This window comes from Acomys russatus, chromosome 23 (genome assembly GCF_903995435.1).
Source record: "Acomys russatus chromosome 23, mAcoRus1.1, whole genome shotgun sequence".
Classification (NCBI taxonomy): domain Eukaryota; kingdom Metazoa; phylum Chordata; class Mammalia; order Rodentia; family Muridae; genus Acomys; species Acomys russatus.
In genome coordinates, this window is record NC_067159.1 from 1,509,616 (window position 1) to 1,526,888 (window position 17,273).

The following is a 17,273-nucleotide window of genomic DNA, read 5'->3' on the forward strand; positions in this document are numbered from 1 at the left end:
CTCTTTCCTGCCTTCACCCTATTCTACCATATGTGTGTGAAACAAACAGTCAAACCTTTTGTGTCATCAACAGTGAGTGGACTTTCAAGGACTAGGTAACAGTCATCGCTGTGTGGACCAGGCAGCAAGCATCTGCATTGGGTCTGAATCTCATAAGAACAGAATCCCATCTGTGGCTGTCTGCTTCTGGCTTCTTTTACTTAGAATAATATTTCCAAGGCCCTTCGATGTGGTAGAATGTGTCAGGACTCCATTCCTTTTCATGGCCAAATCATATTTTATTGCATGGATAGGATAGATTGTATTTCTCTACTCATCAGATGGTGGGTATTTGGGCTATTCCTACCATCAGCTATTATGAATCATGCTGCAGTGAACACATGCTTTCAGGTACTGTGGTGTGTGTGTGGTATGTATGGTGTGTGTGATGTGTGAGTGAGTATGTGGTGTGTGTGTCAGAGTTTTAAAGAAAGATATCTCTCATAATGGAAAGACTGAAGGCTGTTGAGGCAGCAAGCCTGTCATTTTACATAACAAATACACAGCATTTACATTTGCTGCACAGCGTTCTTAGTGCTGTGATGCTGTAAAGACCTCATGAATCTGTCTAACAACAGAGAGGGCCACTGCTATGCCTGAGAATATACAGTGCCCAAACGATGAGCCAGATGTGCAGTGCAGGCCGGCTGCTTCTGGAGTAGAGGCTCAGTAGTGTGAGCAGCAAGGCATGAGCACTCACTACAATGTTGCTGCTACTGCTGGTGCTGCTGCTGCTGCTGCATCTTGGATGCAAGCAGAGACTGGTCATTACCTCTTAGGAATATTTTAGAAGTACTTGTGCCATTTGATAGACATTACCTTACCGTGCTTTAAGATTCGGCTAGTTAACCTTTAGCCAGATCTAGCCAATGGACAGGCATTCTCCACAGTTAAGTGGAGAGTGGGGTCTCACTTTCCACACATACTATGGTGCCCCATATTTGACCATGTCTCCTGAATGGGGAGACCTGGTGGCACTCAGAGGAAGGATAGCAGGCTACCAAGAAGAGGCATGATACCCTATGAGCATATACAGGGGGAGGAGGTCCCCCTCAGTCACAGTGATAGGGGAGGGGAGAAAGGGGAAAATGGGAGGGAGGGAGGAATGGGAGGATACAAGGGATGGGATAACAATTGAGATGTAATATGAATAAATTAATAAAATATATTTTAAAAAAAGATTCAGCTAGTCAAAGATGTGTGGAGGTGGGAAAACAGCCAGCAACAAGATGTCTGGCCTGAGGCTTTAAAGATGATCAGAACTTCTATCAAGAAAGAAACTGTGAACGTGAGTGATAAGCATTACAGGAATTCAGTTAACCAGACTTGTCAGAACATGGTAATTATATATAACTTAAAGGGATTACATAAAAATGACTTCAAATTATGAAAAGGATCCTTAGAAAATTGGAAGACTTGAGCGTTTCATGGGAAAATGATCTTTTCCCATTGTTTCTCTTTAGTCACTGCCAGGGCATATCAAGGTAGGCAGACTTAGAAAGCTGAGTCGGTGACAGAGTGGTGCCTTTTGGAGTCTGTTATGTTTAAGTCATTGTAACAATGACAAACACCAACTGCATATGAGAGAGAAGACCAGTGAGTGTAGCCCAGACTGGAATTGAAAGTGAGCGTAATGGATGAGGTAAAAGGCAGACTAACTTCACCAGGCCTGGGAGACACAGGGTCACATGCCAGATGGCGCAGGGAGTGGCCACAGAGCCTCCAGTGGGAATGGACAGATGTCTCAGCTAAGCCTGACAACCCATCCGCACCCTCCGAAGGTGCATGTGGTGATGCTGCAAAGGAGTGAGAAGTGGATGGAAAAGGGCGAGGTTGCGCAAGTCAGACAGGCTTGTTTGTAAATGGAGATGGGTTTGAAGGAAGGGAGGGAAGTGGGTCAAGGTGGAAAGGTAGTAAAAGAGACCTCCATAGAATTTAAGGTAAAAGTGAAGACCGAGTAATGGCAAGCCCAGTACGGTTTAAATCGGAAATCAGGTGTCCTGCAATCAGTAGGTCTAGTTTCATATGAAGAAGTGATGTGCTTCTGTCTATGGGCTTTAGAGGCTTAACTCTGCTGTGTGTCATCCCAGGTGTGGCTCAGACAATAGCCCTGATTTCTATCTCTGTTCCCTACCCCCTTTGGCGTGGTAATACAGGGTCTAAGGTAGGGCTGCTTCTGACCTTAGGGCCTTTCCCTGTCTCTCTTCCTGGTGCACTTTCCCCTCAGTCACCTGCCTCAGGTTTTTTATTTAAGTGAAAGGCCACTCTCTGCCTCCAGCTGCCTAGTGCCCATGGTGTTGGGTCCCTGGAGCTGCAGTTATAGTGCTCATGAGCCACCATGCATGTGCTTGGACAGAACCCAGGTCCTCACAAGAGCAGCCAGTGCTCTTAACTACTGAGCCATCTCTCCAGCCCAGTATTCCTTCCTGATTTACCTTTTCTTCCATCTAATGTATCTTTCACTTTTTTGTTTTTGTTATCTACTAGAATTTAAATTCACGAGCACAGAGAATTTTCTAGCCCAGTTGTTCCTTGATATCAGTTGCAGATTGGCTTTAGGAATCCCACAGAGCCTTTGAATAGAGTCACATGGTATTTTTTATTCACCCTGTGTGTATCCTCCCGCATTAGCCGTCTGCACATTACCAAGCTCAACGTAACGTTAGTGCTGTATAAACAGCTGCCATGCTATCTATGTCGGGCAGGCCAGGCAGCTGAACATCGCTGGTACAGACGTCTGCCTGCCCCCACCCAGACATTTCTGACCTATGATTGGTTGGGGTCCTTGGATGCTTAACCTATGTGTATCCATGACTACTAGAAAAATGTCCGGCCCATAGTCAGCATTTGCTAAGTGTCGGCTCTGAGAGCTAATGAATGAGCTTAATATTTTTTTTTTTTTTTGTGCAAAACTAGTAGAATATCCGCTATCATCATTAATGTCAGACTAATAAGCATATTGGATGCTATTAATAGGCTCCATGTCTTCTCTGCCGAGGATCTGGCAAATTGCTGCAAAGTTCCAGGGACTAAATATTTTTGTGGGCCATGTGGTCTCACTGCAAATATTCCACTCAGTTGTTGTGGCAGCCATGGCCATCTGCAAATGAGCAAGCATGGCAGTGCTCCAGTGTGACTATTTACGGATACGGAAATTCAAATTTATATATTTTCCAAGTGCCATAAGATATTATTTTTTAAGTTTTCAGGCATCTGCAAATGTAAGAACCATTCATGGTTTATAGGCCGTACAGAAACGGGCCACACCAGGCCCCCAAGCCAGTCCTTGCTCCTTTTCACTGGTGCTGGCTCCTCAAACACAATCTATTTAGTTGAAACTTACCTTCCGTACTTGGAAGGGAACAACTCTAAACACAGAGAGTTCAGAAATGCATCTTCGAGGTCCTAAAACTTTCATGTTGGTCTGGTTTTGTTTCCCTGGGAACCTTGTTTTCATTGTATATTTACGATGCTGACATTTAAATGAGCTTGCATTTTCTCAGCCCATTGCCACATGGCAGCGCTAGGGGTGGCGTAACAGTTGAGCAGCAGAGCTGGGCAGAGCCCACCCTGGTTTAGAGGGTCCCACCCTGGAGGATCAGCAGGCCTGCTGCCATGAATGGGACACTGGATGCAGTTTCTTAGCATCTCCCACAACACATTTCTTGAATAAGCTGCAAGTGCTTTTAATAATCCTTCTCAGGGTTAATTTTAGCCGTGCCACATTGGTGTTCTCTGGGCCTCTATTTAACAAAAAAGTCTATTGTCAAATCAAGCTGTGATTTGGATAAGGCATCATATTTTCCTCAGCAAGCATGGAGAGAAAAATGGTTTTCATTTGCTGAGCATTTAAATACTCACATTATTTTCTCTCTCACATACTGGAGTTTGCCCGGTTCTCACACAATCCCACAGTGTGAGTAGCCTTCTTAACTCTTTGAAGTGTCTGTGAGAGAAGCAAGTAGTCAGCCCAGGCTTATAGCACCTGGACTCTTCTTAAAACTAATTTATTTTTCATTATGTGTCTGTGCGTTTCTGTGTGTGGGTCTGTGCATGTAAGTGCAGGGAAGCCAGAGGCATCTGATTCTCCTGGAGTTGTAGTGTTAGGCAGTTTTGAGCTGCGTGAGGTGGTGCTGGGAACCAAACGTGGGTCCTGTGGAAGAACGACATCCTCTTAACCACTGAGCCATCTTCCCGGCCCCACCACCTGGCCTCTTGACAAGCCCTCTTCCCTTCTGAAGTGCCCTCACCGGCTTCGGCTGTCTGTTGGTTTCATCACTGTGAACTCTGCTCCCTGCTTGTCTGAAGAGTGACGTAATGATGAGGAAGCTCGATTGCCCTGTGGGCTCCTGCCCTAACACACTTCCTGTGCACAGTTCTGGGAAGGGCTAGGAGGTTTGGGCTGATTTCATCACCACTGTTTTCTCCTCCAGTCATCAGAGCTACTGCGCAATCTTCTGAGCATGTTGTCTGATACCTTGCCTTCCTCATTTTCTCAAAAACCTTGTGGCTAAGAGGTGTCCTGGGCATGCTTCGCAGAGACAGGAAGGAATTCAACGTGGCTTCAGTGCTTCGGGGCACTAGAGAAGACACTGCAGGTGCTGGATTTGAGGGAGGAGGGTTAGTTTGGCTTAAGCACATTTGAGGTAATAGCAGAACAGACTTCTAGATCACTTTCCTATCCTCCAAAAAGTAAAATGAACGAATAGGCCAGTCAGGTATCTGGGGCTCCAGCCAAACAGCAAACGTCATAGTTAGAAGCGAAGCCTCTGTGTTCTTTCTGCAGTCGCCAGTGGTCTCAGTTAAACAACTTTTCCATGGAGAGTCAGAGCGCCCATCCTTTCCGATGCTGTTGAGAGAGCATTGCTCTTAGTGATAGGCGCGGTTTGGGCTGGCTGTGTCTTAGGAGTTAAGAAGAGTGATTTCTCAATGCTCTCACTTGGAAAATATGGGGAAAAGTTAGTTTGAAACAGGATCTTATATATATAGTCCTGTCTGTCCTTGATCTCAGTATGTAGCTTAGGGTGGCCTTGAACATCTGGCCCTCTCTTTGCCCTCCCAAGTCCTGGCGTTGAAGATGTGTGTCATCGTGCTTAGCTAGAGTGTTAGTCTTGAGTTTCTTCCCTGCTATACACAGTCATTTATGCAGTAGCTAAGATATGTTGTGCACGCTTAACTATACATCATGTTTTTCATTTGCTTATACATCAACATTTCAAATGCCTCTTTGAACCCCCCATCCCCCACCCCGAACCTTTTTTTCCTTCTCCATCTCAGTCTCAGCTTCCGGAATGTAACCCAGAGAGCCTTGTGCGGATCAGACACAGAATAACTTAGCACTTCCCAGCACTCAGTGAGAAGGGGCACAAGATGACGAATACATGTTAAGCTGGAAAGTCTAGAGGGCAGAGTGAACTTGCTATCATGGGAATGTCTTAGTCTGGTCAACTGACACGAAGGAGGCAGGTGTGCACAGTCCTCTGCAGCGTGTGCTGTGTAGAGGGTGCAGTGGGCATACTTTACCTCTGAGGAAGGGCCTGCTGATCTGCTTACAGACCCCGCTGCATCTCACACCTAGTATATCCTGTTACCTGCCAGTACTCATGAGGGCTTGGCGATCTAATGGCTTCTCTGAGCGCCCATCTCCTGTGGTCAGGGAGTTGGCAATCTATACCTTCAGGCGTCTAGTTGTGCTTGGATGTTTTCTGGCATGTAGCACATCATTTGCTGGTCTTTGCACTCACAAGAAATGAAGTGTTTTTCATGGACTCTTTTTTTCTTTTTCTTTTTTTAAATACAGATGTCCAGAGGGCTTCTTGGGAGAATATTGTCAACATCGAGACCCCTGTGAGAAAAACCGCTGTCAGAATGGGGGTACTTGTGTGACGCAGGCCATGTTGGGGAAAGCCACCTGCCGATGTGCTCCAGGGTTCACAGGGGAGGACTGCCAGTACTCAACCTCTCACCCCTGCTTTGTGTCCCGCCTCTGTCAGAATGGGGGTACCTGCCACATGCTCAGCCGGGACACCTACGAGTGCACCTGCCAAGTCGGCTTTACAGGTAATGATGCTGCCTGGGCCTGGGCTTTCCAGTTCTCAGCAGCAACCTTTACTGCGCACTTAGATCTCAGTGCCTCAACCCTCCCTCAGGTGTGCTGTTCCGCCTCACCACACCGCAGTGAGGAAACACCACACTCAAAGCTACCTTGAGATGAGAGAGTTTGTTTTGGCTTATAGCTCCAGAGGAAGGCGCCATAGTCGCTAGGACGGCATGCTAGCAGGTCGCCAGATCAGAAAGTTGGCTGATAAGTTTTCAACCACAGAAACAAAGCAGCAGAGTGAAGTGGGGTGAGGCTGCAGATGTGCTGCCTGCCCTCAGGGGTGCACTTCCTCCACCTAAGAGTCTGTGACACCCACCCCCCAACAACAGCACCAGCTAGTATTCAGATACTTGAGCCTGTGAGGGACAATTCTCCTTCACACTGCTGCAGCAAGGCCCCCAGTGCCACTGCATGTTGGCATTATAATACAGGTAGAATATGGGGAAGGTCTCGGGGACAGTCAAATTCTGTTAATAGATGACTGTTAGCTATTTTAGGCAAATAGAAGATTTAAAAATGTGATGAAGAGGACATAAAATATGTGAGGTGCTTTCCGAAGTATAGAAAGAAAATAATTCAAGAACAATATTTTAAAACATTTTCCATATTGAGGCACTGAGAATCTTTTTTATATTCCACTCCTTCATTTGTAAACTGTGCAGTCATGTCTCCTCTACATTTGGAGAGTTGTAAGGGGCAGAGGAGGAGAAAGAAGAAGGGCCAAGATACCCAGAAGGGTTCGGTAAGACACCCAAGGACTGGTTTTTCTGGTTTCTCGGACTCTTCTTCTCCCCTCAACTTGGTGGAAAAAAAAAGAGAGAGAGACTTATTTGTCATTTTGGCTCCTGCCAGAGACCCTAAAGGAACAGTTCTATAAATCTACAAGCCAAAATGAAAACAGTACTCAGAAAATTAGACTGGATCTGTTGTGTTTAAAGAAAAATGTAGCATTGACTTGTTTCTGTCGCTTAAGAGCTCAATTTAGTAACTTAAATTGATACTAAAATCAAATTAATTAAATATTTATTATTGATAATTAATATAAAATATATTATATAATTAATATTAACATTATTTAAATAAAGTAAAGTCAATATAATATGAAAAATATGTTTTTCTCATTCAGCAGCCATGACTGAGAGCCTGCTGTGGGGACCCAGCCTTGTTGCTGTGGTAGCTGGCGTGGTTGAAAGAGACAGCACACTTGGGGGTGGGCATCAAGGATGGTCTGATGGAGGCCTCCACTGTTGGTCAGAGTCATCAGTCTAAGGGGGAGCTCACCAGCTGCATCGTAGGCGAGGAGCAGCTTCAGCAATGCCTGGGAGGTCTGAGAGCAGGCAGATGCAGGCCCTGTGCCACAGCACTGATGGAGTCCCACAGGGCTGGCTTCATCGCTGTGCCCTGCCCGCCGAGCCTTTGAGTCTCCCCTAAGGGCCTCAGGGAACCACTCTGTGTCTCAAGATGTTGAGGCAACACCGATGTGTTCTCTAAACTGTAAAGTCTAGGGTCTCCATGTGAGTTGTCCCTTGCTAGTGGAGAGAGGGAGCTATGGAGTGTGGGCCTGGCTCCCTGCATGGGTGGTTCTGAACTCTCTTACCCTTCCTGTAGGGAAGCTATGCCAGTGGACAGATGCCTGCTTGTCTCATCCCTGTGCAAATGGAAGTACCTGCACGTCTGTGGCCAGCCAGTTCTCCTGCAGATGTCCTGCAGGCTTCACAGGGCAGAAGTGTGACGCTGATATCAATGAGTGTGACATGCCAGGACGCTGCCAACATGGTGGCACCTGCCTCAACCTTCCTGGTTCCTACCGATGCCAGTGCCCCCAGGCCTTCACAGGTCAGCACTGTGACAGCCCTTATGTGCCCTGCGCACCCTCACCTTGTGTCAATGGAGGCACCTGCCGTCAGACTGGCGACTTCACTTTCGAATGCAACTGCCTTCCAGGTAAGGAGCTCTCTCGGCTTTTGGGAATGGGGACATCAGGATGAGGGTGGTGGGTCCATGGGGCTCAGATCCTACTTTAGGAAGTTTCCTAACGCAGGGAAAAGGGGAAGTGAGAGCTCTGTGTGGGGTGGGTGCTGGTGAGGGAGGGTTATGGGCGCACCGTGGTTCATAAATAGCACAGGGGGCAATTTAGTATGTCAAGAGTTTATGATGATGAGTGCTTGGGGAAGTCTTTATTGTGCCTTTTGGAGAAACAGCTCCAGGAAAGGGCCAGGGCCAGGCAGATCTGGAGTGGGGAACACTGTGAGAACTACACACGGGGAAGTTGTGTGTGTGTGTGTGTGTGTGTGTGTGTGTGTGTGTGTGTGTGTGTGTGTTTAGTAAAGCTCTGTATACCAGAGTGACACCAAGACTGGAGGATCAGCTTTCTTTATGCTTCTACCCCCAACAGAATAGTTACTTCTCATGTCTTTCCCTCTTTGACTTGTGGGGAGCAGTAGCCCTTTTCATCCTGACATGGAGAGTGGCCTTCCGACCTTGACATGGGGGGTGGCCCTTCCCACTTTCACATGAGGGTGACCCTTCCCACATTGACATAGGGGGTAGCCCTCCCCACGTTGACATGGGGGTGGCCCTTCCCACCTTGACATGGAGGTAACCCTTTGACCTTGACATGGGGGTGACCCTTCCCACCTTGACATGGAGGTGACCCTTCCCACTTTGACATGGAGGTGACCCTTCCCACCTTGACATGGAGGTGACCCTTCCCACCTTGACATGGAGGTGACCCTTCCCACCTTGACATGGAGGGTGGTCTTCCCACCTTGACATGGAGGTGACCCTTCCCACTTTGACATAGGGGGTGGCCTTTCCTACTTTGACATGGGGGTGGCCCTTCCCACCTTGACATGGGGGGGGGGTGGCTTTTCCTACTGTCAAGCTGCAGACTTTCGAAAGAAGCTCCTCTGTGAACCAGTGGTGTTTTCTGAGGAACTCTGATTGGCATCGTGAGAGAGACGAATCGACACAGCACTTTGCCATGCTCTTGACCACTCACGACCCCTTAGTGTACACAACCCAAGGCTGAACTACAAAGGAGTCATGTCTGGGGCCCCAGAGCCTGGTGTTCCCTAGAGGGAGAAAGGAGCAGGCCTGGCCAGTTCACTTCACTCCATATAAAAGTGATGAGGAGGCTGAAAACCAAGAATTTTGGTTGGGAACAGAGCACAAGCAGCTGGAGCAGATGAATTACTAAGCAACAAAGGTCCTGTTTTTATACAAATACCCTTAGCACAAAAACAAAAGAAAGAAAACTTTGTATGGTGTGTGTGTGTGTGTGTGTGTGTGTGTGTGTGTGTGTGTGAAATGTGCTAAATAAGCAGGATTGCCTCAAAAAGAAGTTGTTCAGCCATTCTTCGAGTGGGAATTTTAGATTCTGGTGTTGAGAACATGGCTCACATATAATGGCTGTGTGTGGCTCATCTTTAGGAAGTCAAAGGTCGTAGGTCAATCTTTGGTATAAAACCAAGTGGTAATTTTTGACTTGAAGCATTTTATTTATTTATTTAATGTTTAAGAATATTTTGAATGCAGGTATGTCTGTGCACCACCTGTGTACCTGGTGCCCAAGGAGGTCAGAAGAGGGTATTGTATTCCTAGGAACTGAAGACACAGATGGTTGTGAGCCACGGTGTGGGTGCTGGGAACTGAATGAGACCAGCAGGTGCTCTTAACCACTAAACCATCTCTCAGAGCAACAGTTCTCAACCTTCCTAATGCTGTGACCCTTTTAATACAGCTCTTCATGCTGTGGTGACCCCCAACCAGAAAATTATTTTAGTGCTACATCATAACTGTAATTTTGCTACTGTTATGGATCGTAATGTAAATAGCTGATATATAGGAGATCTGATATGTGATCCCTAAAGGGGTTAGGACCCACAGGTTGAGAAGCACTGCTTTAGACCCAGTTTGTTGATCTTATTTGATAAAACTTTATTGACTAACTGCTGTGCTCCAGATACTGGTCTGTGCCTTGATAACAGCAGGCAGCCTCAGACGCTGTTGGAACCCTAAGTCGAGCCAACCACTTAACCAAGATATGAGGAATTACATTTATTCGTACAGCTTTAGTTTCTCTTTCAATAAAGAATAGATAACACTATCGTTCTAGATACCAAATTAATGCTTATTAAGAATGGCTATCAGCCTCATTATCTTGAAGAAGGAATGACTAAAATATCTTTCTTTGCACTTACACTTGTTTGCATTTTAGGAGCTAGAAACAGAAACAAATATAAATAACTACCTTTGTAAATATTTTAGTATTGCAAAGATTCTAATAGCTAATGCTGTAATGGTCCAAGCGACGCATAATTGAAGTTAGTGTGATTTATGGCTGTGTGTCGTATGCCATTTTCAGTTTTAAGAAAATCTCTTTTAATAGTTGCCTAGAACAGGAGGCTGATTTGGCAGCAGGATATTGACAGGAAGCTAGAGAAGTCAATAAAGGAAGTCTTTAGCTGGGAGAGAGTCGTTATTCACCCTCATTGTTCTGCATTGCTATCCGCTGGGTAACGATAAAGAACCTCAGGGAATTCTGAGCGTGTCCAGGAAAGGCCCGTCAAATGAGAAGAGCGGCTCCTCCTTGAGAAAGGAAATAACCAGGGATTCCGCAGCCAGTGGGGCTGCCAAGGCTGGAGTGCTGGAGTAGAGAGGGCTGGCTGTGCTCCATGCTGTGCATGTGTGTGCATGTGCATGTGTGCATGTGTGTGCACACATCTGTAATACTTTGCAGATAGTTTTTTTTTCCAAGTTTTCCCAGGTGAGGTAACTGAAGTCTGGCATGGTAAGTCGTTTACTACTGAGAGTTGCTCAGCTGATTTTGCAGAGGCCTGGAGCCCAGGTAGGCTCTTTCCGGAGCTCTGTGGACCAGGTGGCTATCACACTGCTCATCTGCTTCCGGGGCCGCTCTGGATTGTTTGACGTCTCATTGAAACTTCTGAGCAGTTTGGATTAAAATTAAAAGTAGTTTACTTTATGAGGAAAAGACGACACTCCCATCATAACCACTTAGTGTTTGTTGAGCTTTAGCCCGAGCGTTTGGCGCAGAGAGGAGAGCGTGGCTCAGGAGACTAGTGCTTGCCTTTCTGGATCACATGATCTGAGGCAGCTGGCTAGCTTGGGCATGTGTGTAGAAGGTTACTCAGAGCTCTGTGAGTAAGGAGGCTTTCCAGAGTGTGGAGCACTTCCTGGAGTGTGGAGGACTTCCTGCTCTCTGCCCACCGGGGTGAGGTCTGGGAAGCGATCTCTCAGGTTTCACCGGGGAGTAGTCTACGGAGGCTGTGTTTTTCAAAGTTCTTCCTCAGTGTAGTTCCCTTCTCACTCTCCTTTCCTTAGCCCCACTCTGTACAAGAGATTGGGATGCTGCCTAAGATAGTGGTCCCCATCTCTGTGTGATTAGCACCCTTAGAGTAACAGAATTGTTATTTCGCAATGGGGAAACCAAGTCAGCTGGACACAAAGCAGTTCGGCAAGGTCTCCTGCACCCCCTGCATGGCTATTTCCTGTGGGGCTTTGCACTTCTAGCCGTACCCTGACCACTCTAAAATTGTAGCCATCCCCTCCAGCCCCTCAATTACTGGTCCTGGCCTACGTTTTTGTTTTCCTTTTCTGTTGACACTTAACTCTTACTGTATAATTTGTACTGTGCCATTTACTTCATTGTGCCTGTTGTTTATTGTCTGTCCTTTCCAAGCGTGGCTGTCGCTCCCCTGCACTCTGAAGGTCAGGGTCACTGTCCCAAACACCTGAAAACAGGGCACAAATACTTCCTGACTGACTGAGTCTGAGTGTAGTATCACATCAGGATGGTGGGTGTTACTGATGTCATGTCCTGTCTGGAATCTTGGATCTCAGGTTTGGCTGCTTTTGTCCGTGGACACTCTAATACTGGATAAAAAAGATTTTGGAGTGTTTTCAGCTCTGCCAGTTGGAGGGTAGCACATCCGTTAGCAGTTATGTTTTTATGGGTAAGGTGCACTTTTCCCCTGCACAGAGCACTGCAGTTACTGTGTTGACTGCAGTATTGCAGAGTCCATGAGGAAGGAATTCATACCACAAAAGTGGTCCAGCTTGGGCAACAAAGAGATGTTCACAGTTGGAATAGACAGTCCTCGGAGGACTGGCCCTTTTGCCTTTTCTTCTCCATCTCTCTAGACTGTGACTTCTCAGAATGCCATCTGGTTTGTCCACTGCTGTCAATGAAACCTCTCCCTTGTAAGGGTGCAGGCTGACACTCAGGAGCACGTGCTGGTCTCTTGCATGTTCTCATCATGGCCTCAGCTTCGCTTCTGGGAAACTGCGTTCCAGGAAACAGATGGGGCTCCTCTTGCTTCTGTGCCGTTCCTCACTCCCAGCTTCCCGGGACGTCCCGGGACTCCGAGTCCAGCCCGGGCGCCGTGTCTCTGCTTTTCCTTTTCTCCTCCTCGCTGTTCTCCACCCTCACACAGAGGGCCCGAAGACTGGAAGACACCAGCTCTGCTGCTAGAGCTGCTCCCTGCGTGGGAGGACTTCAAAGGCTTTCTGCCCGTCCCTCTCTGTGAGTGCTGCTCAGCAGAGTGGCCCACAGTTTCTTTCATAAAGGCACGCTCTGAAAATGGGCCTTCTAAGTTTAATTTTTTCCTTTTGGCCTTTTAAGGACGCCAGTTGGCCTTCAGGAGTGGACTCCTTTTAGTGCGACTGTGGGAGCCCCCTGTGACTCTGACACCCAGCTACCTCCTGCTACCTCTGAGCAGTGTGTTACTCTTCCTCCTCCTCCTCCACACCTGAAACGTTTTTAAGAAATGATAGCTGTAATTTATTGTCTCTTCCTCCACTTTTGTACAGACAATTTCTTCCAAGAATCTGCTAGCCCTTTTCAGAAAGAGTTCTAGATCTTTAGCTAGTGTAATGTGATTATTTGTCTCTGCATCTGTGTTTTTTTTTTTTTTTTTTTAAAGCATTACTCATGAGGAGTGAATGTGGCTTGCCTTTGCTCAGACCTGGGCATGTTTGACCTAAGATTGATTTTTCAGGCTGTTGAAGGGAAGGGCTAGGGTCACAAAGCATGCTGACTAACACTGGGTAGCGTTCTGGTTCCCTCCTAGGTGCTGTTCACTTGCTGTGCAGTCCTGAGCTAGTGGGCGCAGCCAACCCTGAGTGGCCCTCAGCTTCCGCATTTGTAATATAAGAGGCTTAAAGGAGATGAGCCCTAGCGGATGCTCTAATCCCCTTGATGCAAAATAGTGTGAGCTCATATGTTTAAGAGCGTTCCCTAGACTAACAGGTGTATTGAGATAGGATTTTACACACCATACAATTTCTCCTTATAAATGCGCAGTTTAGTGGCTCTCCAATGTCGTGATTTTTCCAGGCTCCAGGAGAACAGCATACCGGCGATTGCATGCTGCCCATTCTTCCTAACTCCCTTCTGCACTTGGTGACTGTTGATGGACTTGTGACTCTATTTGCCTATCATGGGCATTTTGTATAGATGGAAACGTGTGCTGTGTGGGCAGCTATAGCTGGTCTCATTCACTCAACGTGACTTTGGTGTTCTCCAACACCATAGGATGCATTGGCATGCCTTTCCCTTTCTTGCTAGCTACTATTCCCTGGCACAGGCTTGCTGTATTTTATTTCTCAGGTGATTGGCGTTTTGACCCCCGTGTTCTGTTGTGAGTGCTCTTAAGCATGTTTTGTGCTGGTCTGTGTTTTCACCTTCTGTTGGTCTCTGCCTCGGAGTGGAGTTGCTGAGTCACGTGGTAACACTAGCCTTTCAGAAATGGCCAGACCCACACTGCATTGCAAAGTAGCCACACTGCTCTACACTCCCATAGGAGCGAGCTAGTATTCCAGCTACCACATCTGGCTCGGCACTTGGCACATCTGGCGTTCTGATCGCCACAGCCCAATGGATGAGAAGTCAGGCCTCTGCTTGTTCTGCTTTGCGCCTCCCTGATGGCTGCGGCGGCCCTTGTGCTCACTGCTCACTGAGAGCCTTTATTGTTTTGTGATCAGGTTATTTGTGCTTTTTGTTATGCTATATAAATACCCTAGCTACAAATCTTACTGCATTTATGCTCGCAGGACCCTCTGCTGCCCTTTCTCTTGTTGCTCAGATGTTCTGAGAGAGTCTGCTTTCCTTTTGCTGCTTTTGGCCATAGTTAAACAAGCTTTGCTTAGCTCAAGTTAGAAAGATTCACTCCTATTCCTCCAGTACTTTTTTAAAAAATAATTTTAGCATCTTCATCTAGACCAATGGTTCTCAACCTTTCTAATGCTGAAACCCTTTAATACAGTTCCTCATGTTGTGGTGACCCCCCCCTCCCCCAACCATAAAATTATTTTCTTTGTTACTTCATAACTGTAATTTTGCTACTGTTATGAGTCATAACATAAATATCTCGTATACATGATACTTGATATATGACCCCTGTGAAAGGGTCTTTTTGACCCCCAAAGGGGTCGTGACCCACAGGTATGAGACGGCTGAACCAGGCCTCTTAGATGTTTTAAATTAATTTTTAGGTGCACGTGAGTCCAACCAAGTTCACCTTTGCACTTGTGGACATCCGATTGGCTAAATCAAGTGTCCTTTACATGGAACTCATGAACATTTGGAGCTAGGTCCTGTGAGTCTCCTCTCCACAGGGCTGAAGGAGGAGGTGCTGTGCTGGGTCCTCCTCAGTGACTGTGGCCAGCCAGAGAGCTGCACACAGGGAGTCCGACCTCTGAGCCTTGGCTTCTAACAAACTAAATTCAAACTCATCCCCGTTTCCATCTCCCCTGCTCACCCATTGCCATGGAAGCACCATCCTGAAAATAATCAGCTGTGGGAACATTGTCTTTCCTGCTTCCTCTGCTTTGGTTGAAGTGTTTCTGTTTCTTAGTTTGTACGATTGGCCAATGCAGTGAGTTGTAACCCTGGCTAGTACAACGGCAGGGCCCCAATGTTCTTTGCCCCTGCGCTACAAGGCGTTGCTACTAGCCTGCTGCCTTGTTTAGTCTTCATCATGAGAGACGAAGTCGGGGAGGGGATGATTTTCTTAGGGTTCCTGTTGCTGGGACAAAACACCATCACCAAATGCAAGCTGGGGAGGAAAGGGTTTATTTGGCGTACACTTCCACATCGCAGTCTGTCATCAGAGGAAGTCCGGGCAGGAGCCTGAGGGCAGGCACTGGGCCAGAGGCTGTGTAGGAGGGCCGCTCACCGGCTTGCTCAGCCTGCTTTCTTATACGTCCCAGAACTACCTTTATACATTTGACACTCCCAACAGCGCACTGAGCTCCCCCACATCAAATCATTAACCAAGAAAATGCCCACAGAGTTGTTTACGTGCCAGTCTTTTGGAAACATTTTCCCAACTAAGAATAATATTCCTAGATAGCTCTAGCTTGTATCAAATTGACAAAACGTCCAACCGGGACCACGGCTTTCACAAGTTCTAAAACATCACCTGGCCACATAAGTTCTGGTAGTGGTAGGCCAGCCCTCGCCCACCACCAAAACCCTGACTTGAACCTTCCTAAAGAACGGCTTCGGGAAGAGCCCTACGTCAGGAACACGGCCCTACGCTCCATCCGCCAGCTGCTGTGTGGTCGCGCTGTAGTCAGGAGGCCCTGGCATCCTACTCAGGAGTGCACTTCAGCAGTTCAGCATCTTCCATGCAGTGGTCCAGTGTCAGACTTTCATTTCCAAAAATCTAAGTGTATGTTTCCACCGTCGTTCCCACACTTGCTTTAAAGTATTTCTGTCTTCTATAAGGTGATTTCTGGGTAGTGTTTTGGGTACTCAATTTAAACTCACTTACATGGCTGTCAGTCAGATAACAGGCATGGTCCAGCACGGCAAATAGAACGTGGAGTCCATAGTAGCTGTTGTAGGAAAGAACTGAGCAAGGTGTGATTGATGTCTGTGTCCCATAAACGGGGGTTCTGCCTATCACTCTGCTGATCCCCGGCATCTGAGGTAGCACAGTGAGTGTTTTGAATAAGGAAATCTGAGTGGAGGGAGTCCCAGTGTCCCGGCACACTGTGCTTTCAATGGCCGCTCACTGGACTCTTCTCAGCTGGCCAGGCTCCTCTGCATTAGTTCAGAGGCTATGTCCCAGACAGAAGGAGGGGCACTGGGTGAAAATGACAGAGGGACGCCCCACAGGCCTTAGGGTAAGGTGTAGTGCTCTAGAGTTGGTTTTCAGAACATGGGGACATTGGGGAGACAGAAGCAGTGCCAGCATTGGAGCCTTTATGTGGAGAAGAACAGGAAAAGGCTGAAAAATGGGTAAAGGCTGGCCATTTTAGTTACAGGGCCACCTCTCCCAAAGCATGTTCTGTCGACAAGGACTTTATTCATGATGCGGCTCTTGCCAGTCCAGAAGGGCAGGCTGGGCAGGTGGATGCAGCCCTCACTGGCCGCCTGAAGCTGACTCACGGTGTGTGAGGCTGTGCGTTGAACAGCCTCAGGGTGGCTCGGCTCAGCCCTTCATGCCTCAAGTTCACTGTCTCCCCTGTGGCCTCCCACCCACCCAGTTCTGGAATCCTCCAAGGGGAAAGAAAAAGATGGAGACTTAAATTCTTGTGACAACTCTGTTTTCTTCTCCTATTTATTTGTTTGTTAATATTTTATTTTTGAGTTAGGTAAAATTGAAGTCTTCATAATATTTTCATTTCTTCTTAAAATCCGCATGTGCAGTAATGGGTTCCTCCTTCTGTTTCCCTTGGCTGATCCACCTCCCTTTTCTATTCTCACACACACATGCCCACTTTCTTTTTCTCCCTCTCTCCTTCCTCCTTCCCTCTCCTTCCTACTTTTCTCTTTCCCTTTCTACCCCCTCGCTGTCCGTGTGTGTGTGTGTGTGTGTGTGTGAGAGTGTGTGTGTGTGTCCATGTGTGTGTGTGAGAGTGTGTGTGTATCCATGTGTGTGTCCGTGTGTGTGTGTGAGAGTGTGAGTGTGAGTGTGTGTTTGTCCGTGTGTGTGTGAGTGTGTGTGTGTCCATGTGTGAGTGTGTGTGTGTGAGTGTGTGTGTGTGTGTGTGTGTGAGTGTGTGTGTGGTGCTGGGGTTTGAAACTAGTATCTGTGTGTTCTAGACAAGCACCATCAAGCTCTGTGTGCAGACCCAAGGACTAAAATTTAATTAATTAACTGTT

The 17,273-nt window shown here is 47.2% G+C and overlaps 1 protein-coding gene across 1 annotated transcript in view; it reads left to right on the forward strand.

Moving 5' to 3' along the window:
- The window catches only part of Notch2 (notch receptor 2), a 137,315-nt gene that overhangs the window by 54,080 nt on the left and 65,962 nt on the right, over nucleotides 1-17,273 (forward strand). Inside the window, exons 3-4 of the mRNA XM_051165834.1 lie at nucleotides 5,840-6,099; nucleotides 7,748-8,083. Of these exons, the coding sequence (XP_051021791.1) occupies nucleotides 5,840-6,099; nucleotides 7,748-8,083 (596 nt within the window). The remainder of the gene's footprint in view (nucleotides 1-5,839; nucleotides 6,100-7,747; nucleotides 8,084-17,273) is intronic.